Consider the following 23829-nt stretch of genomic DNA (forward strand, 5'->3'; position numbering starts at 1 on the left):
GGACCGAATTTTCTGCTGGGTATTCTCAACCTCAGATACTTAGTAGATAAAAAGACTTTATCTCCAATGCGAAAAGGGGGTTGAAGGGAACGGTGTTTGTCAGCTTGGGCTTTATAATTCCGAGCTGTCACAGCTAAGGCTGTTTTTGTATTTTCCCAACCTTTTTTCAACGAATTCATCCAGTCCGTTAGGGAAATGGAAGTGGGGGGTTGCACGGGGAGTTCAGGCATTGGAACGAAGTCCATGCTGGTGGTTATTTGAAAAGGGGTTAACCCCATGCTGCTGTGTACAGCATTATTATATGTGACCTCTGCAAATGGTAACAAATCTGACCAGTTTTCTTGTTGGTAATTTACATAACACCGCATGGAATTGTCCTGCGGCAAGTTGGCTGCAGCATTTTGGCCTCAGTGAGATGGCTGTGGTGAGTTGTCCCATTTCACTCTGGCTTGTGCTCGAAGCATACCTTTTCCCATTATGCCTTCTGGAGCTTAGTTGCTAAAACAAGATGATCAATTGTATGTGAGCAAGCTCACCTGCTTTAGTCCTAGCCTGAAACGCAAAAGCCGGGCATCTGGTCATAGATATCGGAGCTTTAAAAATCAGGCAAGCCAAATTTGAAGTCAAGGCTGCCAAGTGATCTAAAACTCAGGAGAAGACTAAATTTAAAAAAATTAATAGCTTAATCTCTCATATTCTCCTGTGTGCTGCTTAGAGAGTCCAAGCAATGGGTGTTAACTTCATCTGATTGGCCAGAACTGAGTTGAAATTTGTTTAATCACACCTCTTCTTCCTGTAAGGCTCCAGTTTGTTAACTCAGTCAGCCTAGAGAGACTTATACTTCCTTGCTTCCTTGCTTGAACTATCTAATCATTGCAATTCAGGAGAATAGTTTACATTCAAAAGCCAATTATAGAGAGAGGCTCTTGTTGCGGCAGCAGAGGCTTGTAGCTCCGAGCACAGCCTAGCGCTGCTCAGCTGAGCCGCTAGTGCAGCGGCATTGAATTTACACTTCAGCTGGCCTATGTGCCACGTGGAGCTGCAGACTCGCCACGCTAGGAGAAAACAACGAACTGTGAGTTGCAGCCAGCAGTGCGCAGTAGGAGCCGTGGTGTCAGCTTCCCGCTATCGGGGATTGAAAGTACGATCCGTGGTGCCAGATGCGAATTCTCCCCTGACTTAACAGTGGTGTTCTGATGCTAGAAGCTGTGTTGTCAGCTTCACTGCATTTTGACCCCCCCCCCCCCGCAATCTTTTCACACTAACAAGCCGTGCCATCGGCTTGGCGTTGGTCTTATACTGAGCCATCAATTACTGGGTGATTGTGTCTTTTCTTGGCATCTGAGGAGCACTAGGAGGCCTTTGGCAGAGCCTATTCAATTTTAAAAGGACCAGGTCTCATTTTCAAAATGGCGGATCATAGCCCGTCTCCTTCCTGCGCCTCCTCATCAGAGGCCCCAGGCTCCAAGAGAGGCAGATCAAGTACTGAAGGCCCTTCCACCAGGTCCAAATCATCTGCCTTGGCATCCTCTTCCTCTGCAGCAGAAAAGGATGCCAGGAGAAGTCATCGAGCCTTAGACAAACAATTTGATAAAGCCAAGAAAAGAGCAGAGGCCTGCAAGGAACCTGCTATACCAGAGGGTGACAGAGGGTCCAGTACAGTCATGCAGTCAGAGGATTTGACCCAGTCCAACTTACAGGATCAGTTTGGCTGGTCCCCCAATATTTCTATTGAAAGGCAGGAAAGTCAGGCGATGATCAGACATGTGCCTCTCCAGGTATCCACTCAGGATTCGAGGCCCTCCCACCATTCCTGGTCCACTCTCACATCTTCCACCTTCACTATGGCTTTTCTCAGGAATTATGTGACATAATTATACAAACTGTTTCAAAGGGCATTGATTCAGCTTTCATACAAAGAGGCATTCTGGCTCCATTACCATCAACAGAGCCAGAACAACCTCTGAGCCATTTGGAGAGCGATTGTTTACAGAAAACTCATTCTCCCTCCCCTTTGCATCACAGCGACTTGTCATTTATGGACGAAGAAGATATTGCAGAATGTAACCTCTCCGGGGATGAAGGTGTCACCATGGACAAACCTGCTACCTCAAGGCTATTCCGCAACAACTTATTTAAGACCTTATTACACATGGCAAAAACTACGTGTCACGGTTCCAGAAAAACCTCTTCTGTATAAAAAAAACTCAGAAGCCATTGTCTTTCAGAGTTCTTTCCTAGCATAAGGAAACTGGCACACGATGAGTGAAATTCCAAAACTGAACTTCCGGATTCTTTCCCCAGTTATACAAACCCCAAGAGTCCCATCCCCCTAACCCCTTTGCTGGTCACATGGTCCCACGTTCTCCCAGTTCATTCGAATATCTTCCCGCCACTCCTCCTGCAGATGTGAACACCATCCGACCTTGACCGCTTGAAGAATGTTACCATACCCCTCAACCCCCCTTCTTCCCCTCAGGGGAAAAATGTGGCAGCGTCTGGAACCCTAAGGCCTAGTATGGTTTCCAGGCCTGACACTACGGCTAACATGGGGGCTGTTATGGGGCACTCAGAGGGATCCTTGGACCCTCATGATCCCACAAAATTCTTGTTTACTGAAGCGGTCACAGAGCAGGAGGCCATTCCATTACCCAAGCTCTTTGTAGACATCATTCAGAGACAGTGCTCCCAGCCCGGGTCCATTTCTAATCCTAGCGGCCTGGACAGAAAAATGTATACGGTGGAACAGGAGCTTGAAGAACTCCTCAAGCTTCCATCCATTGATGTCCCAATGGCAAACCTGGCCTCTTCTAACATTCTTCCCTCCGATGTGGCTGAAGGCCTCCAGACCGAGGACAGAAGGGCAGAGCTGTCTGCCCATTAGACTCACCACATAGTCGCTTGGGCCATTAGATCCGCCACGGCAGCATCCTTCTTCTCCAGGATGTCTTTAATCTGACTTAGACAAATGCAGGCGCGGGCATCCCCGGATGATATCTGATTACATCAGGACATAAATAAATTAATTGTTGCAGACAAGTTTTGCAACCCTTAATTTGGCAAAGTTTGCTTCTCGGGCCTTGGCTTCCAATATCACTTCCATGTGCCTTTTATGGCTGCGACATTGGCAAGCGGACATGAAAACTAAATGGCGGTTGGCTGAGGCCCCCTTCAAGGGTGACTCTCTTTTTGGGGAGGTGTAAGATCCAATTTTAGTAGAGGGCAGAGACAAGAGGAAGGTTCTCCCCTACATCTCTAGAAAGTTAGATAGAAGACCTGCCTTTCCTTACCTCAGGCAGCCCTTTCAGTCTCAGGAAGCTGGGTTCCAATCCCCGGTCTATCAGAGACCCTTCCCGGAGTCTACAGACAGGGCACAGGACAGACAGCCATTTTGGGATTGCACCAGACAACCTCAAGCTAGACCACCATTTCGGGAATCTGGTTTCCGACCCTATCGCCGAAACAAGTGACTGTTCCACTCAGGGTCCCATCAGAGGTCGTCTCGCCAAGTTTGCCAGCAGGTGGCAGTGCACAACCACTGACGCCTGGGCCCTTCAAACACTAACTTCAAACTCACCCTAGAATTCAGCTCCGAACCCCCAACGAGCTTCATAGTATGTTCAGTATCCCAAGATTTCTGCAAGAGAGCTCTGATGGAAGCCGAAATTCGGCCTCTGTTGGCCATCCAGGCCATAGAACCTGTTCCACTCCCACATCAAGGTTCCGGCTTCTATTCGATTCTCTTCTTGGTACAGAAAAAATCAGGGGGGCAGCAGAGCCATACTAGATCTAAAGCGACTGAATGGGCACATAAAGTATAGGCGCTTCAAGATGCAATCCCTGAATATCATCCTAGGCTGAATCAGACAAGGAGATTTCTTAACATTGGTAGATCTTCCGGAAGCATATCTCCATGTTCCTATCAGGCCTTCTCACAGGAGGTTCCTCAGATTATGCTACACGGGGAACCACTTCCAACACAGAGCCTTGCCTTCGGACTTTCCTCTGCTGCCCCCACATTCACCAAACTTCTAGATATGGTGGCAGCTCATTTACGGGTGACACCCATCAGAATCCAATGTTACCTGGATGATATATTAATTCAGTCATCCTTCCTGCAACAGGCGAGGCGAGATCTCCCAGATTTGCCGTGAATGTGGAGAAGAGTCACATTACACCATCCACCAGCCTGGTTCATCTGGGCGCAAGGATCAACACTCTGACCTGTCAGGTCTTCCTTTCCCAGAAATGGCTTTCCAGCATTTGGGCCACGGTGAAACAGGTGAAATCCCTCAGAAGGGTTCCCCTGGCTTTGCTTTCCCAATTATTAGGCAAGATGATATCCTGCCTTGCAATTGTACCTTTGGCGAGATTACACTCACGGCCGCTCCAATTGCTTCTCTTGCCAAGCCAAAGAGTGGGCACCAGCAACAACACTTGGATCAAAGTTCCCGCAAGGGTACTCCGATGTCTACAGTGGTGGACATCAGCAACCCTGGAAAAAGGCTGCTCCTTCAGGGAACCCCATCAACTAGTCCTCATCACAGATGCCAGTCTCTTCGGCTGGGGCACCCATCTTCAAGCCCAAGTGACTCAGGGTCGATGGTCACCAAAGGACCTACTAAACAACGTCAATTGGCTGGAACTGAGGGCCACTCATCTGGCACTCTGATACTTCCAGGCTCAATTATCAGGTCACCACATGTTACTGCTGATGGACAATGTCACAACAAAGGCACACATGGACCGACAAGGGGGCACTCGCTCCAGGATTCTGATGCACAAAGCAGCAGAGATTGGTCTGTGGGCAGAGAAATATTTACTCTCCCTACAGGTGGAACACATTTCCGGAGTTTCCAACACACAAGCAGACTGGCTGAGCAGGACAACCATCAATCAATCAGAATGGCAGCTGCATCCTGACCTGTTTCTGCAAATAACATCCAGATTCCATCAGCCTCAGATCGACCTGTTTGCCAGTCCAACAAATGTGCAGCTTCCACAGTTTTACACCAGATTCCAGACACCAGGAGCCGAAGGAACCAATGCCCTACTCTGTCAGTGGCCCTAGGGACTTCTGTATGCATTTCCTCCAACTCCCTTGGTACCGAGGGTCATCCGGAAGATCCTGGAGGAGAGAGCGGAGGTTTTTCTCATAGCTCCTTATTGGCCCAGACGAACCTGATTTGTGTACCACATGAGCCTATCAATCACTCATCCCTGGAGGATTTCTCCAGACCGGATCTCCCTTCGCCAGGGGTCCATCTTTCATCCAGAACCCCAGTGGTTCCAATTGGCCATCTGGCACTTGAAAGGGAGATCCTGAGGAAGGACCAATTCTCTAGAAAAGTGATTTCTACCATCTTGGCTTCACGAAGACAGTCAACAACCCACATATATGATGCCACGTGGACTTCTTTTTGCTGCTGGTGTTCCAAGAAAAATATAGTACCTACATCTTGGGATCTGAGCCTGGTTCTCCAAGTACTCACCTCTTTGCTGTTTGAGTCTTTGGGATCCGCCAGTCTCAAGCTCCTGACCTTCAAAGTCGCCTTTCTAGTAGCGATAACATCCACTCACAGAATTTCTGAGCTAGCGGCCCTTTCAGTGCAGAAGGATTTATGCATCTTTCATCCCAATCAAGTCATTCTTCATCTAGATCCAATGTTTTTCCCAAAAATCAACACCTGGTTCTATAGAGCCAAGGAAGTTATCTTACCTGTTTTTTGTTCGCAGGGCTCTGCGTAAATATATCGACAGAAAGACACTGATCAGGAAGACAGAATTGTTATTCATTTCTTTTCAGCCCAGATCCCTGGCGCAAAGGTGACTCCATCCACCATTGGCCGATGGCTCAAGGCCTGTATTTCCATGGCCTACGATCATCAGAACCGACAGCAGCCTGGCTGAATTACAGCCCATTCTACGCAAACTGTGGCCACTAAAGCGGCCTGGGCCACCCAGGCCTCTATTCTAGAAATCTGCAGAACAGCCACCTGGGCCTCTCCTTCACCTTTCATCCAGAACTATAAATTGGACAAGTTTGCCTCAGCCGAGGCAGCCTTTGGCCTCAGAACTCCAGCAGGTTCTTCCTGTTGAGGGGACACTGGACTTTTCTATTTCCCACCTAGGGATATTTAGCTTGGGTATATCCCATTGCTTGGACTCTAAGCAGCGCACAGGAGAAAGAATGTTGAACTTACCTGAACGTTCCTTCTATGTGCGCTGCATGAGAGTCCAACCCTTCCCTAATTTAGGGGGTCCAGGATCCTAGCTAACTATGTTTCCTTCCAGATTTCGTCTTCTCCAGATCCTGACCCTCGTTAACAAACTGGAGCCTTACAGGAAGAGGAGGTGTGATTAAACAAATTTCAACTCAGTCTCTGGTCAATCAGATGAAGTTAACACCCATTGCTTGGACTCTCACGCAGCGCACATAGAAGGAACATTCAGATAAGTTCAACGTTCTCTATAAGAACTTACTAAGCAAACAGATTAGGAACACAAGTTAAAATAGGGGAAAAAATGGTAAGTCAACATCTGTCTACCCTAGATGAGTTCAAATCACCAGGACCGGATGGATTACACCCCAGGGTTCTGAAGGAACTGGCAGACGTGATCTCAGAACCACTGAACTATATCTTTCAAAGATCCTGGAGCACAGGGGAGCTGCCAGAGGACTGGAAAAGAGCTGATGTAGTTCCCATCTTCAAAAAAGGAAAAAAAAAACAGATCCAGAAAACTACAGACCTATCAGCCTAACCTCAATACCAGGGAAGATTCTGGAAAAGATAATCAAGCAACGAATCACCGAACACCTAGAAGCAAACAAAATAATAACCAAAAGCCAACATGGGTTTGTCAAAAACAGATCATGCCAGACTAATCTTATTGCATTCTTTGACAAAGTGACAAAATTAGTGGACCAGAGGAATGCTGTCGATATAATTTACTTGGACTTCAGTAAAGCAGACCATAACCTACTACTAGATAAAGTAGAAAAATGTGGGTTAGACAGTACCACCACCAGATGGATTCGTAACTGGCTGACCAACTGCACTCAATGTGTAGTCCTCAATGGAACTACATCCACATGGAGAGAAGTATGCAGTGGAGTACCCCAAGGCTCTGTTTTAGGCCCAGTACTCTTCAATATCTTCATCAATGACTTGGACGAGGGGATAGATGGGGAACTCATCAAATTTGCAGATGACACCAAGCTGGCAGGAATAGCCAACACTCCAGAAGATAGGCTCAAGATACAGAAAGATCTTGACAGACTTGAACATTGGGCACTATCTAACAAAATGAAATTCAACAGTGAAAAAAGTAAGGTTCTATATTTAGGCCAAAAAAACAAAATGCACAGGTACCGGATATGTGGTACCTTGCTCAATAGTAATAACTGTGAGAGGGTTCTTGGAGTCCTAGTGGACAACCATTTAGATATGAGCCAGCAGTGTGCAGCAGCTGCCAAAAAAGCCAACACAGTTCTTTTGTGTATAAACAGAGGGATAGAATCCAGATCACATTCAATTTTGGTCGTCACGATGTAAAAAGGATGTTGAGACTCTAGAAAGAGTGCAGAGAAGAGCAACAAAGATGATTAGGGGACTGGAGGCTAAAACATATGAAGAACGGTTGCAGGAACTCGGTATGCCTAGTTTAATGAAAAGGACTAGGGGAGACATGATAGCAGTGTTCCAATATCTCAGGGGTTGCCACAAAGAAGAGGGAGTCGGGCTGTTCTCCAAAGCACCTGAGGGTAGAACAAGAAGCAATGGGTGGAAACTAATCAAGGAGAGAAGCAACCTAGAACTAAGGAGAAATTTCCTGACAGTTAGAACAATTAATCAGTGGAACAACTTGCCTGCAGAAGTTGTGAATGCTCCAACACTGGAAATTTTTAAGAAAATGTTGGATAACCATTTGTCTGAAATGGTGTAGGGTTTCCTGCCTGGGCAGGGGGTTGGACTAGAAGACCTCCAAGGTCCCTTCCAACTCTGATATTATTATTATTATTATTATTATTATTATTATTATTATTATTATTATTATTATTATTATTATTATTAACGTATTTTCAATTTATTTCAAAAGTAGCTGCAAACTGCACTTAATCTTTAAGCAAGGATGGACAATTCCAGCTCTATGTAGTGGGCTGCAGACTCTTTTCAAAATTGTATTTCTGAAACTTGGTGACAATCGTTAATGATTTTTCACTGAGAAACTAAAGAAACTTAATATGTTATCTCTTGAATAAACACAGAAACCTTAAAAGAAAAAAAACATGTCACCTCAAGGAAGAAAGGACTAAAAATTCCAATCTTTTCCAGGTCAATGACATTTTATCACTCTTCTGCTTGCTACAGCTCTTAGTCATCTTCTTTAAAGTGAGTGTGGATTTATCGGTATATCCTGTCTTTATTTTGTATAGTTGACATACAGGTACATAATGCTCCTGCCTCTTATTTTCTTCACAATAACTTTGGTGGGTTAGGCAGAAAGAAAATGATTGTCTCAAAGCCATCAGCTTGTTTTCATGCTTAAAGAAAGATCGATCATGTGCTTCCACTTTCTAATCCAGGCACTTTAAACACTAGTGGATCTGTTTATTTAAATACCATACTAAGTGTTTTTCTAGATGGCAAAAAGCATAATACTAGGTTTATTTGCGCGCTTAATCTATTTCCAGTAGTGAAAATCCTTGACTTTACATGTTTTTTCTTTTTGCTTTTTTAACTAAATGATGTTGATACTTGTTTATTGTTTAAAAAAGTAATGTGTAAAATGCATTTCAATAGTAGAGCATTCACTTTACAAGTCTTTAAGTGTAGAGATGCAAATATTAATGGAGTTTTCAAAACTCTGAATACATAATACATTTATGCTATGAGTGGTGGTCTTTTTTTTTCTGTCTTTTAAAAATTGCTAAGTAAATTATGCTTTGGTAGACTGACAAAAAAACCCTACTTTCTCTAGCCATATTCCATGTAGTGCTTGAAACAGAAATGGGCGTAATAGATGGAAGCAACAGTTAACAAACATTCACTCTATGCTTTTAGGCAGCCTTTCCAACTTAAAAAATATGGGTTGTATTCAAAATACTTTCAAAATTATGAAAACATCCTATTTCACATGCAGGACAGCTTCTTGCATCCCAGACATCTGTTTCAAACTCAAAACGGACTGTTGCAAATTTAAAGTGTTCCAAATTTGATACACTTTACACAGTTTTCTGCTCCAAAATGTGTAAAGTGTAAGGCAATACGGAGAGACATTATTCCCTTTATTTCTACAGTCAGGTAAATAGTATTTCTGTAACTTCTCTAACTGCATCCTTTTTTAGGCTTTTTACATGACATATTTAAACATTTTAGAATATGTTGCTAGAAACATATTGATGAATCCGGTAATTTAACAATCTGCATGAATATTCAGGGTTTTTCCTCCCGATTATTAGCAGTAAGTCTTGCCTCACTGGTTTTGCTTCTCAGATTTAGTATTCTCTAGGAGGATAGAATCTAGATTGCAGAAAATATGACTTCTGTAACAGAATCATCAGTGCTTGGAATACTTTACCTGACTCTGTGGTCTCTTCCCATAATCCTAAAAGCTTTAACCAAAAACTTTCTACTATTGACCTCACCCCATTCCTAAGAGGACCATAAGGGGCGTGCATAAGAGCACAAACGTGCCTACCGTTCCTGTCCTATTGTTTTTCTTTTCTTCTTCCTATATATATATATATTGATGCTTATACCTCCTAATATTTACTCATACATATGTTCATATACTATATAATCCTTTTTATATAATGTTGTGACAAAAATAAATAAATAAATAAATAAAGATATTGAAGGAAAAACTAGCTGAAAAGGCTGAAATGTATTTGTTTCATTAGGAGTCTGACTTAGGTTACTAATCCAAATGATTTAAAGTCTTAATTTAATACATTCACAGTATATTTTTGTTCCTTATATATTTCTTTCTGATTGTGTTTGGAAAATAATAATTATACAGCCAGGAAAACATTTCAAAAACTGCATAGGAAAACCTAAAAAATATAACAGAGAAGTTAAAAGTAAAACACTATTAACAGTTAATTAGTTCTGGCTTGAATTTAATGATACTCTACAGAATTCATTGAAATAAAATGTTCATAGACCTTGGAAGTATTTGTAATAAAACTATATGAAAGCTTGATTTCATTAAAGTATTAAAGATCTTGTGGGATTAAAAAAATATTATATGCCCTCAAATTGGTCTTGGCTCTTAGTGATATATGGGTAGATCTTCAGGACCTGTCCCCACCTGGCCATCCAGGTTTTCTGATAGTATGCCCTTTGACATTGTAATTGAGTTTACTGCTGGCCATCCTCTTCCCTTTTTCCTTTCCCAGCATTATAGACTTGTCAAAGGAATTGGATGTTCACATAATGTATTCAAAATAAGATAATTTGAATCTGGCCATTTGTGCCTTAAATATAAACTCTAGATCAATTTTTCCCCCTATGATTTTCCATTTGTTTGTTTTCTTGGCTCTTCATGCTCTCTCAAGAGCCTTCTCCAGCCTCAAAAACATCAATATTCATTCTATCCTGTTTCTTTTTTCATACAGGGAAACTATCTGCACAATTATTTTGTACATATAGACATCCTGGCATGTGAATATCCTTTTCAAAGCCTTCACTGCTATCTTATTAAGTGCTAGTTTATGGTATATTTCTTGGGTGTTTGCTCCTTTATGAACAGGAAGGCACCAATCCTAAAAGGCAAACACTACCACTTCAGTATCTTCATTTTCAGTTCTAAGGCGGATTATATATTAAAATGCTGAGTCAGCATTATATGTGAAAAACTTCATAGTGTACATTATGCAGCTGTAATAATGTAATAAACACATGAAAGACAATAAAGCCATGACATAACATTATGATGATATGTCAACAATTGCATTGAACTAGCACACTTTTGTTATATTTCATGTACTTCATAAATCAGTTTTGAGTGTTGTGTAAATAATAAAGAAACAAGAACAAAGCTAGCTGTAATTTAACAAGCTTCCACACTGTTTTGCTGATCAATAGAATTTTAAAATAAGTATGAAGATGAAATTGAATTATGGAATAATTCTTAAAAGTATTCCTCTGAGGGTAAAAAGAAGAAAAAGAGGTGATGATGCATGGAGATCCTCAGCAGTTAAATTCCCGTATAATTCCTGCTGCAGTTTTGCCATCTGTTTTATCTACTGTTTTCTTTCCCGGTTCTTCTTTTCTTTTTGCCAATGTTGATCAGCTTTAGGAATGCATATTATTCATTTTATTTAAATTTATTGGACAACTAACCCAGTAAAATGAAATTATAAAATGATAGCAAGTTAATTATAAAGTCACGATAGAGAATATTCACTATTTTTTCTCTAAATTTGTGGACATCAAATGGATATCAAGTGGAAACAAGTGGATATCAGAATAACAATACATTTTAAATTTATTTCCCCAGTCTAGGAATTACTTTGCTGAATATTCTTTTAAGTTTATTAGTCTTGATGTGTTCAAGAACTTTGTTTACTTTTTCATAATTATTTTTTAACTCTTGAAAATTTGAATTGAAAAAAATGATAATTCAAATTCTGTAATAATAGAACAAAAGTAATAAAGTGCTAAAGTTTAAACAGGATATATATTTTTATTATGGAGTAAGTCCCATCAACTTTAATTAGGCATTTATTTAGAAGATAGATACATAGATATCTCCTATTAAAATTTAAAAACTATTTTTAAAAGTTTTATTTCAAAAATGTTGGCAACTATTTTAATGTTCTTATTCCTCCAGTCTGTTATTAATATATAATCTTTTGATTATTGCTGTGAATGTTGTTCTCAATCTTCTGAAAATGTTTTATGATCCATTCTGTTATGTTATTAACATGATTCCTAAAATCATGTTAAAGTCTGCTGTTAAAACATACCTGCCATAGTTCCCCACCTCATTTTATTATTATTTTTACTGAGAAGTTGCTAGCTTTTCGCATCATAAGTTTTTCAAGAATATGTTTGGGTGTACTTAGACCTCATTGGCATTTTTAAAAATAAAAATATTCTGTTACCGCTACAGTGTTTAAAAGTATGGTCTCCTACTCAGAGAAAACATGAAGTTAAGTTGGAATGGAAAAGTCATACTGAGAGGGATTAGAGGGAACAGCCTAAAAAGTGCCTACTGTGCTTTAATTGATGTGTTGAGAATTCTAGTTTTCATAAAAGAAAAAAAATACAATCTTTTTATAACAGTAACTCCCCACGTCATGCCAGCTCAGATATTTTGGAAGGAGATTATGTTTGCCTAGGCTAAATCTGGAATATAGGGAGCAGCTCATAAACATGGCTTAATATGTGGTGTTTTACACAGGAAAATTACTTGAGCAATGCTCTTTCATTAATAAAATATCAAAAACCTGGAAAGCTTCAGTTTCAGCTAGTATCAGATTGTCTTGTGATTATTTCAACAATACCTGCCCACTAGCTCAGTTTTGGTCATTGTACATCATGTTATAAGAATAAAGATGTAAGAAAATTCACACCTGTGTGCACTTTGATTTGATTTAGTATGCTGCAATTGTTAGGAAAAAATCTAAATCCTAGTGCCACTTTTTAGTGAAGGCATGTCATTTCTAATTATTTTTCTAGGCTTACTCAAAGCAACATGTGTAAATTTATTTATACATGGAAAAATTTTATGGATGCCTTTACTGTATTTTATTTTAGAATCTCTTCAAATTACTGTAAATGTCTCTTTTTTTTCTAACTGTTGTTGCATAATGAAATGGTAAAAATGAACAGGAAGAAAATCCATTTCATTATGTTTCTGTTGTTTGTAGTTTAAATTTAGAACAATAGTTCACATTGATCTGCATTAATCGCTGAACTGATAATTGCTGTATTTTTCACACTATAAGATGCTCCGGACTATAAGACGCACATTAGCTTTAGAGGAGGAAAACAAGAAAAAAAAATGCCTCTGCCTCCCAACATCCATCCGGTATTCATCTGTCTAGTGTCCTTGCAGCAAACAGCAAACAGCCTGGTCAGCTTCAGCAAGTTATTGTATGTGCAGAGCATAATTAATGATGTCCCAGTGGGTGGGCGGAGCCTCCTGCCACTGCTGCTAATGGTTCGCTCGAACTGGGGCAAACCACTAGCAACTGGAGAGTTCTACTTTTTTCCTGAAAATTCAAACTCAAACCCAGTTTTGATCCCGATAGAAAAGAAAAAAGTATTTTCATGCTCTAGGTTTTGTATCTTTTCTAGAATAATAATACAATTAAAACTGTATTCTGCTGATCTTAATAACTTTCTTAACTGATCTTGAAAAAGCTAGTCAGGAGACTTGAATAGGAGATCCTAGGTTAAGAGATAAAACTGGGAACCTGACAAAAATACATCCTGGAAAGCATACATTAGCAAACCTTTCTGAATTATCATCAAGAAAGCTATATAGCTTGTATCCATGAATTCATCAGGAGTTGAGTCAAGTCAATGTCATACATACCATTATTAAGGGCTAGGAAAACCTCTTTAACACCAACAGTGATTGATGACACTCACCAAAGCAAACATTTTATGAAGCTGTTCATGATATGCTTTCAAAATTCCAGATGAGCTTGCTAATCAACTTTTCAGGCTCCTATTGAGGAAGCAAATTGAATGGTTTAACATTTTCTGATCCACGTATTTCCCCTTTTTTTGCACTTTATTATTGTAAACTGTACAGTAAATGTAAATTTTATACTCTTGTCCAAAGTCCAAGATGTTATTTATTGATGTATGTAAAATATTTCTCTGCTTTTCTTGGGAAAGTTTCAAGAGCAGATCACATTGAAGCAAATAATTATTAACTTGTATTTTGTTCAGATAATCTTTCAGCATAATCTTGGCATAGAGCTAAGTATGACTACTGCAGCATCCCTATGGTCACATGATCAAAATTTGAATGTTTGACAACTGCTTCATATTTATGATGGTTGCAGTAGCACAACCTTTTGCAGCTTTCGGACAAAGTTATTGGGAAAACCAGATTCGCTTAACAACCATTTTACTAACTTAACAATTGCAATGATTCACTTAACAACTATGGCAAGAAGGCTGTAAACTGGAGCAAAACTTATATAACAAATGTCTCACTTAGCAACAGAAATTTTGGGCTCAGTTGTGGTTGTAAGTTGAGTATTACTGTATACTGAACTATTTTTCTTCCCAAATCGTGACCAAAAAATGCACAGAAAAAATTGTTGATGTGATGCTTATCTGCTTGGTACAAATATTGACATCCCTATTTGTTAAAAAAGAAAATTATTTTCTTAGTGCCTGACTTTTATACGTGAGATTGGTTTTTGCTATTTTTCCTTTTCACACAAATAGGCAATATAAATCTCACAAGTAATCCTGTTCCCTATGCCTTTTTTGTTGTATCTTGATATAGAATGGTGCAACCCAGAGAACCACTGTATTGCCTTTATTTTGATTACCTTGGAATAAATCCTGAGTAATAGTTAACCAAGTGTCTGAACCATTAAAGTACTAAATCTTTTTCACTATATTTTATGTTATTTGAGAACTTAAAGATGACACTGATTAATATATCCATACAGAATTCTTGCCTCTCTATGCATGACAGCCCTCTAAAAGAATAACAAATATTTCTTTTTCAAGTCTGTGCGGAAGCCTTCAACCCAGATGAAGAGGATGAAGATACAGAGCCAAGGGTAAGCAAGATTGAACACACTATATTGTTTGCTGATGCAAAGAGCAATTTATTTTATCCTGTTCCTTGCATGAAGTTACAAACTAAAGTGATGAATGAAGTGGCAGCCCTTGTTCTTTATTATGACTTTTGAATGAATACAAAAGGATTCTCAAAACTGTTCCTGTAGACTCTCCTCCTAGGTATTATTAATTAGTAAAATATTTGGAGCCAGATCTCTCCTTTCTTACTTCTCAGGCCTTTTTTACTGAAGGAATGTGAAAACTGTTCCCTGCTACAGTTAAAACATTTTCAAAATGTTCTCCATAAATATCTTCAGAATTATAACCCCAAATATGTTTAGCCTAAAATGTGTTGATGTCTAGTTGTTTAAAGCCCTTTGTGGTTTTCTTTTTTTAGGTAGTTCATCCAAAAACAGATGAGCAGAGATGCAGACTGCAGGAAGCCTGTAAAGATATTCTCATCTTCAAAAACCTAGATCAGGTAATTAGCTTGACCTATATTTACTATTTAATTTGACCTTTCAACTTGAAGATTAAAACCCTAAAATATATAAGTTCAGGAGCATCTTGATTTATTACATGTGTGGCTATAGCAATATGTGGATGAAATTGAGTTACTTCATTATTTCAAAATATTACTATTTTAGAATATTTAATTTGTAACAATCAGTTCAAAAAAGGAAGAGGATTTAATATTTAATATATCAGTTAAGATGTATATTAAATACCAGATTTGTAAAGAATTTTACCTTATTTAGAAACGGGTTACTGATTTGACTAATCTTTCTTGTTCATAGTTGCCTAGATCCAGGAATCTGGCTTGTTCCTCTTCAGCAAGCCAGAATTATTAATTAGTTTATTCTTAGTGACTATAATTATATAATTAGGATGCTCAGATGATTTCATTTTAAGAATCGTGATGCAGGGCATTTATTATTATTATCTCGCTACCTAGGGTGATTCTAAATCCAGGACATGCAGCTATTTCATGGGCTTAGCAATTACTGTTGAGTCTGACCCTACACTGTATCTACTCTGTATATCTTGATTTAAGACTTTCAGTATCATAGAGAGTAGGACATTTTTAGCTGCATAGCCATATTGTAATATTGAGCATTGCTTGCAGCTGTTGCCATCTTTTCCTTTCACAAATTAAATAATTAATGGGCTTTAGAATAAATACTTTATTACCTTATACTAACTTCCCTTCAATCCAATCACTTTTAAAGGCATGGTTAATATAAGGAAAATAAATAGAATAGAAATTCAGAAATATTTAAATGAGCATCCAGTCATGAAAATATTACCCATCATTTTACCAAAAATGTTCTTTTCTAAAAAAACTGAAGTGGTATCTACCGGGGATATTGCTAATGAAGATTATGTATTTGGCTTTCCTAAAAAATGATCTGAACATTTTTATTCTCTTCTGTTGCCATGTTCTTTTACTTGACAGTAATTAGCAAACATGAATACAAATTGTCTAAAACTATTACCCCCTTAGGTCTTGAGGTTTCTTAACAATGACTTTGCTACAGGTTGCCTAGTTACAATTTGATCCTTTTAGTAAAGATTCAGAAAGACTGCATGAACACTGCTAAACTTACTATGATAAAACTCCATTGATAGGATTTGAATAAGTGAGAGCTGTTTTCCCTCTGAATGTCAGCTTGCCAAATTTGTCAGCTGTTTCTCTTAGAAGATGCTTTCAAGTTCTTAGACAGCTCTCACTTAATCCCTTCTGTTTTTAACATGTTCTTCAGCATTTTAGGTTTTAATAATTCAAAAGGTAATAATGCTAAAATCTGGTAACATTCAGGACAATGTTTGTAAAGATCAGTATGAATGAAAAACGTAATCTTGGGTAGATCATAAATAAAAATGGAACCAATTTAACATGTAAACATTTATTTAAATACCACTTGTAGGAAGAAATAATGTATTAGATAAATAATTATCTCGTATTCAACAACTCTGGGCAGCAACAATCAGTGGATAAAATAATTAACTACAAAATTTAGCTTGTAAACAGTGATAGGTATTACATTTAATATGCAAATGATGCATAATACCTTTTTGGAATAACATTTAAAAAATAAAATAAAATAATATCTGCTTTTTGTTGACAAATATTCAGTGCTTACTACCATTGAGATATTTTCCTTCTGAATTTTGAGCTTACAATGTGATGACTCCTTCAGGTGTTCTCTAAGGAAGTTATATGGGTATATTTTTTATTTTAACACAGGTAGAATAAATATCTGTTCATTTATCTTATGGATGTATCTAAGCAATAACCTTTTCAGTAATTCAAGCAGTAATTTTTAGGTGAAAATTGGCTTTCTTGAAGAAGTGTTTTACCTTAAATATATTCAGTGGAGATTTAAACACCCCAAACCTCAGAGATTTAAACAGTAATTTATTTTGGTGTTTTTTTTAAAAAATCACCCAACAGCTTCAGTTAATTGAAAAACAACCCTTCCCTCTTACTAAGGGAAACATTTTGTTGCAAGATAAGAGTAGGACATTGACATTCCTATAATCCTTAATATAGGGGTTGAAAATTTTCTCTTATTTTAAGGAATAGGATAAGAAGCTTTCTCTTGGCCTTTGATTCTATTAAAGTATTTTCAAAATCTTCAAAGGGAGTATCTGCCAAAGAAAGTAGTTTTTAAAAAAATACGAATCAGCCTATTTTAAAGTCTACATTTAGATTGATAATATCAGCTGCCATAAAATATTAATTTGCTACCCTTTAGACTATTATCATTCTTTTCTTATTTGACTTAAAATTAAACCTTACGGAAAATTAAATGCATTCATATTCTTCTAAGCTGCCTGTCATATAAGCAAGCCACTCACTGAAGGATAACTCCACTTATTAAAAGGTTACAAAGGAGATCCACAGAATGTTACCTTCCTCTAAGGCTAAAGGACATAGCCCCTAATGTTTTGGCACAAGTGTGAGATTTTACTTTGAAGCCATAGAAAAGTATAAGTGTCTTACAGATAAAACATATCAACAGGCAAAATTTTATGTTTCATCCCATTTCTGTAATGTATGCCATAAAGTTATTTCCTGCCTCCAATTTTCTTTTAACTGATTTTTGTATGTACTAACCAAGGATTGTAAAGTAGCAAATAAAGTAGATTTTATAGATCAGATTTTACAGGGTGCCTTAACTAGATTAGCTCCTCAGGTTTATGGATGGTATGTCTGCATTTTTTTGCTATCTTAAACCTGTTTCTCATGTACATGGATATTTTGTTGTAATTATGTCTTTTTTTCTTTGCATTGGTTGCTAACTGTAATAAAATTTATTTTCAGAGAACTTAATGCTGCTGATGTGCAAATTTAAAGATTTTTGTAGACCGAGTTCTTGAAATTCTGGTAAAAGTAAAAACAATCATACATCCTGTTGGTTTCTTCCAAGCTTGCTGCCACATGCATTTCTGAGAAGCAGCAAGTTTGGCTTTGATGCAGACTTTGATGCACCAAGATATAATGTCAGCTTTGGAAGCCATACTAGGCCGGAAACCCCCCCCCCCTTTCCCACTTTCCCACACATGAGAAAGTGGCAGCGGGGAAGCTGGAGATATAACTGGTGGTTGGAGATATAACTGTCCCAAAGGTGTTTTTCCAAGAGGCAACAACTTTCTGATTTTTCTTTGAAGCATCCAAGAAGCATGCAGTGAGCTTCTTCAGCTCTTCTTAAGTTTTACTGTTGTGATATTTGAACTGATTAGGAAGTTTTGTGGAAGATTAGGAAGTTTTGTCCTCAAAAGGCAGAATCAATGGACCACTAGATCTTTTACTGCTGTCAGTTTTCTATGTTTCTATGCAGAGATTATCTTGTAATGTCTCAATCTCTCTGGACTGTTAAAATAGATTTGGGGAAGATTTGAGGAAAAGAATCCCCATCTTTTCTCTTGTGGAATTTGAATAATTTGGTGTGAACTTTTCCCTTTCCCTCCTTCAAGAGATGATGCTTCCTGCCTTTTCATGGTGTAACTGCACTTTCTCAGGCTGGCACTTTTCTTTGGTGTATAGAATGGTGCTTCCTACTCATTTTGATCAACTAGAAATCAGCTTCATAGGTATGTCCCCTATGAATTGTCAAAACCATTAGATAGATAACTAAATGTGATATAGTCAAAACTTACTGATATTTTGGAGATTATACTTCTGCTTATCAGTTGCCTAGCACTTTATCCTGAAACATTTTCAAAATATTTCAAAACAGCAAAGCAAAGAATCTCAAAGTTGACCATGAGAACAGTGGCTGCAGAGATAGCATTGTAGCCACTGTTCTCATGGTCAGCTTTGAGATTCCCCGGCTTTTTTTTTTCTTTTTTAATATGGCAGACTTCTATTTGTTCTTTGGAATTAGAAGACCCTAGAAGTAGAAGGGGGTTTTCTCTAACATAGGAAAGTAAAATCTATTTTTAGTTTGATTTGTATGTTTTTTGCATTTATGAACAGGTGAGACCGCACCCCATTTAAAAATACTCTTCTCCTGTGTAGTTAAAAAAGCTCATGGCATAGACAAGAGTATTTGGGGCATTATAAATGAACGACTTAGTCCTCATAAGAAATGTTAATTGAAATGCTTTTATTCTTTCAGGAACAATTGTCACAAGTTTTGGATGCCATGTTTGAAAGAAAAGTGCGACCTCAGGAACATGTAATTGACCAAGGAGATGATGGAGACAACTTTTATGTCATTGAAGAGTAAGGAGTCAAATGTTTCTGACATAAATGTTAAATTAAATTGTATTAACTAGAAATGAGGAAGCTGAACTTTTTAAGTTTCAGATAAAAAGGACAGACTTTGGAGAGCATGCTATGATTGTAAGAAGGTTAATTAAAGGAACACAATTTTAACTATAATCTTATATTGCAGAAATCAACTGAAAATTATATATGAAAAACCCATATAGATATATAGAAGTTATTTATAGATGTTAATGATTAAAAAAAACCTTTAGTCCATTTGAGAGATAGCTGTTTCATCTCTATAAAGTAATATTTCAAGTAGAAAGGTTTTTGTTTTTGCTTACTGGTTTTAAGGGTTAAAGATAACTCTGCTAGTTCATTCCCAAATATTACTATGCTGATTGCTTTTCATAATGAAAGCCATCTTAAGTTTTTGAAGTATATGGTAAAATATATGTGTTTGAAGTTTTCTGTGAAACTGAAATAGTCATCAATGTGAATCTGAGAACTATGGTAGAAATGACTACTCTATTGTATATTCAGTGAAATTCTGAAGAATTCAGTTTAACTGAGTTGTCTCAGTTTGGACAGGTTATTAGGATCCATGGCTCCTTCTATTTATTGCTACAATACTTTATATCCCTTCTTTGAAATATGTGATATGGTTCAAAAATAAAAAAATAAATAAAGTGGAAGATTCAAAATCTAAAAGCACCTTTGATGATCTTACACAGATAAAAAAGAACAAATTTTAGGATCTGGGCTGAATTTAAAAGAATCCTGTTTATGTTATTCTGAACCATTGGGAACTTATTCTTTCACCAAGTCTGGTATGCCTGTTTACAACAGTTATTCCATAGGAATTTACTTCTTGCTGTTTAAGCATACATTTAAGGTATATTCAACAAGAATCAGGTTTTTTCCTAGTCGTAGGTTCATTCAGTAGTTTTTCATTTCTGATATTGTTGAGATTGTGTATATGATTTACCCATAGAACTTCGTTATGAAAGAAAACTGAATTATCAGATCCATATTTACATATGGAAGTTAGTTTGCTAATAAGTCTGATATAATATGTACTGTTTTATTTAGCTGTGTGATTTTCCGCCAGCATAAGCATTAAAATGTATTCATTTCTTTAGTCCCAAATCTTATTTTGGTCATAATAAAGTACAAATAAAATTTGTATGAAAAACTGTTACTAGGCAGGGTTATCCAGAAGCTATTTGTTTATGCTAGACCAGCTCTGGAAATAATCTAGGCATCTTACAAAGATGCTATATATAAACAAAAGTTATTTCTTAAAAGCCTCCAAAAATTGTTTCCTCATTCCACTTTTTAAAGCACAAGGAAAATACTTGTGATCGGTATTAATTCTTTCTAGGAAGTACATTTTAGAATACTATTGTCTTCATGCTACCTTGGAAAATATAACACATATAAAGCTGTCAGATTAGAAAATGTGATCTGATATATTTCTAAAGATGTACAAGCCAAGGAATCTTATGAAAACAGAGGAAAAATAATTCCTAAGAAGTGTTTCTTGAATAGTACCTCTGTCTTGAGAAAACCAGAATAATGCTGTAGACTGGTCCCCCTTTTCTCTCCAGATAATCAGTGGTAAGTTTCTGAATGAAGATAGGTAATTGGACAGTTTAATCATTTGAGGAAAAAATTAAGTTTGGCAGAATTACTTATATAGTAAAATATCTTTCTGCAGATCTTTCTGTAAAAACATAATGCTTAAGTTAAAATAATTAAAATATGGGCAGGACAGGTCCATTGGCTTTTACAAAGGATTCTGAGATTGTAGCCTGTGAGGCATTTAGAGCAACAGGAAGAGAAAGAAGTGAAAAATATTATTTCACTGTTCTCAGATTTTTCCCCCAGCAGTTCGATGCATCCGCCCTTATTGCAAACAGTGGAAGGGAATTAACCCCAGCTTAGTTATATAGATTAGAAGCTTACTTGGTGGTCATTTCTGCAAGCCAAGAACTCTTCTTTTTCTCAGCTATGCTTGCCGATAGTGATCAATACAGTGAAAAGATGGCAGTGTTTGGTAGCAAATAGGGATACATTCTGAAAGGGCATATTCTGTTTCAACCAGATGGAAATGTTTTATTTAACAGAGCTTTTATTAGCAGTGCTTTGCATTTGAACTAATACCCAGGGTTTTTATTTTCCCATCTTTCTAGGGGATCATATGATATTTTTGTAGCACGAGAAAACCAAACTCGCTGTGTTGGTCGCTACGATAATCATGGCAGTTTTGGGGAACTCGCCTTGATGTATAACACTCCTAGAGCTGCAACTATTGTTGCCACCACAGAAGGGGCCCTTTGGGGACTGGTAAGTGTTATTTGTGGGAAATCTTCCAATATATCTTGAATTACACAAACACAATTTCTATTATCATTTATGTCAGTATATTGAAGCATGTGGATTTCTCTTGTAAAAGCAGAAGGAAGAAAGATGAGACATAGATAGTAAAATAGGGAAAAAAAGTTGCAGACATGCAGATAAACCCTGATTTCCACAAAAATGGTGATATTTAAGCCTACGCTGCTTTGTTATATGAAAGTGAGAGCTAAGATAGAATCCAGTAGAATTGAGATACTTAAGTGTATGTTGTCAAAAGAAAAATGATCAGATCAAGAATGAATTAATATGTATTGAATTCAAAAGTGAGTGACCAGTATGGAAGAGTCACCTTGAGGCATTTTGGTTATATGGAGAGAATGAATTAGTATTAAATTGAAAAATAAATATATGAGAAGAGCCAATAGATCAAGAGGGAGAAGTCAACCAAGTCGATTGGATGAAGCTGAAGAAACCCTCCAAAAGTAAAATGTGAGAAATATAAAGAGGAAAGGAGGAATGATTGCAAGCAAGGATAGTTTGCAAAAATAGCAAGGATGGAGAGATGTAGGGAATGGTAAATGGGTTTAGTTGTATTTAGTTTTACTTTTCTTAACTCACACTTTTAACTTTTTAGTTCAGTGTTTCTTACTCTATTTCTGCAATTTGCATAACATTGCTCACCTCAGAAGGGAATGGATATGTATGGATGTTACAAGCACACAAAAGACAATGCAATTTGCATGGCTCATCTAGCAAGCACTTCCCTCAGCAGTTTTGGAGGGCCAATGCAAAAACAACAATGTATGAGCTGAGATGTTGGATAAGGGGCCATTAAAGCTATAGCTCACATCCTGCTATATTGCATTTTCTATGAGGACTCACAGAATCAATTCATAAAAACTAATCTAATAAAATAACTGGGAAACACTGATCTTTTTTACATGCAACTATTATTATCAGATCGGTATGAAGTTGTTTCTCTGAATGTGGCCAAATTCTACTAAGCCACATGTAAAATTAGTTCTGAGAAAGTAGAACCTGAGTCCACCTACATTTTGCTAACCATCTGAATCATTACATCATGGGAATGGTAATAATCTCTCTTAACTGGTTGGAGTAGAATAAAATATTTTTTTTTTTTATTTTGTATTGTAAATGGAAGATACTAGCGAAAGGTAATGATCAGAATTTTGGAATAGGGTCAGACCATTACTAGTTACGGTGCTTATCACGGTAGATTATCTTTGGCCAATCACTTGTCTTTCAGGGTAACCTACATAGATCAGGGTTGGTTGTGAGAATGAGTGAGAGTAGAAATTAACATATACATTCCTGTTGAAAAGACAGAATATAAATGTAACAAAATAACATTAAAAATACATGAAGCACTTTTAGTTTGTTCCATGTTGAACTAGTGGCCAAATGCAGTAGAGAAATCATCTGATAGTTCATGAGTTTAATCTTTTTCTGTAACTATGCTTCCATTTCCATGTAATTATCAATTTCATTTTCAACATTCCAGAGATTCTTTTATCAATGTTTTGTTTGCTTCACAATTACCTTAGTTTACTTACTTTGTCTTAACTGTTTTTTTGAAACTTTGCCAATTTAGGCCCATAACCACTTCAGTGTGTATAGTGTAATGAAATGTGTAATGACCTCTCTATATGACAGAGGTAGTGGAAAAGGCTTGCCATTTAAATGTCAAGCATTTTCTACCACCTCTGTCATATAGAGAGATCATTATACATTTCATTACACTATACACACTGAAGTGAGCCTAAATTGGCAAAGCGAGAAACTCAATTTTCTCTAATCCCAGCAAAGTTACTGCAGACTATTTCCTTGTTCTCAGGAGTTTAAAGCTGTTGCCAAGAGTATGGCTCTAAAAGCTTTGGAAATGATTAGAAAGATGTGCTTCAGGCCTCTTGCAAGGATAGCATCTAAATTCTAAAAAGTTGATGCTGCTCATTAAAACAGTATCTT

The 23829-nt window shown here is 37.5% G+C and overlaps 1 protein-coding gene across 2 annotated transcripts in view; it reads left to right on the top strand.

The window, feature by feature from the left end:
* Positions 1-23829, top strand: part of PRKAR2A (protein kinase cAMP-dependent type II regulatory subunit alpha) — a 77524-nt gene that overhangs the window by 39527 nt on the left and 14168 nt on the right. For both annotated transcript variants that reach the window (XM_058169803.1, XM_058169802.1), the window contains exons 3-6: positions 14712-14764; positions 15163-15246; positions 19391-19497; positions 21678-21831. In XM_058169803.1, the coding sequence (XP_058025786.1) occupies positions 14712-14764; positions 15163-15246; positions 19391-19497; positions 21678-21831 (398 nt within the window). The remainder of the gene's footprint in view (positions 1-14711; positions 14765-15162; positions 15247-19390; positions 19498-21677; positions 21832-23829) is intronic.

This window comes from Ahaetulla prasina, chromosome 2, assembly GCF_028640845.1.
Source record: "Ahaetulla prasina isolate Xishuangbanna chromosome 2, ASM2864084v1, whole genome shotgun sequence".
Lineage (NCBI taxonomy): Eukaryota > Metazoa > Chordata > Lepidosauria > Squamata > Colubridae > Ahaetulla > Ahaetulla prasina.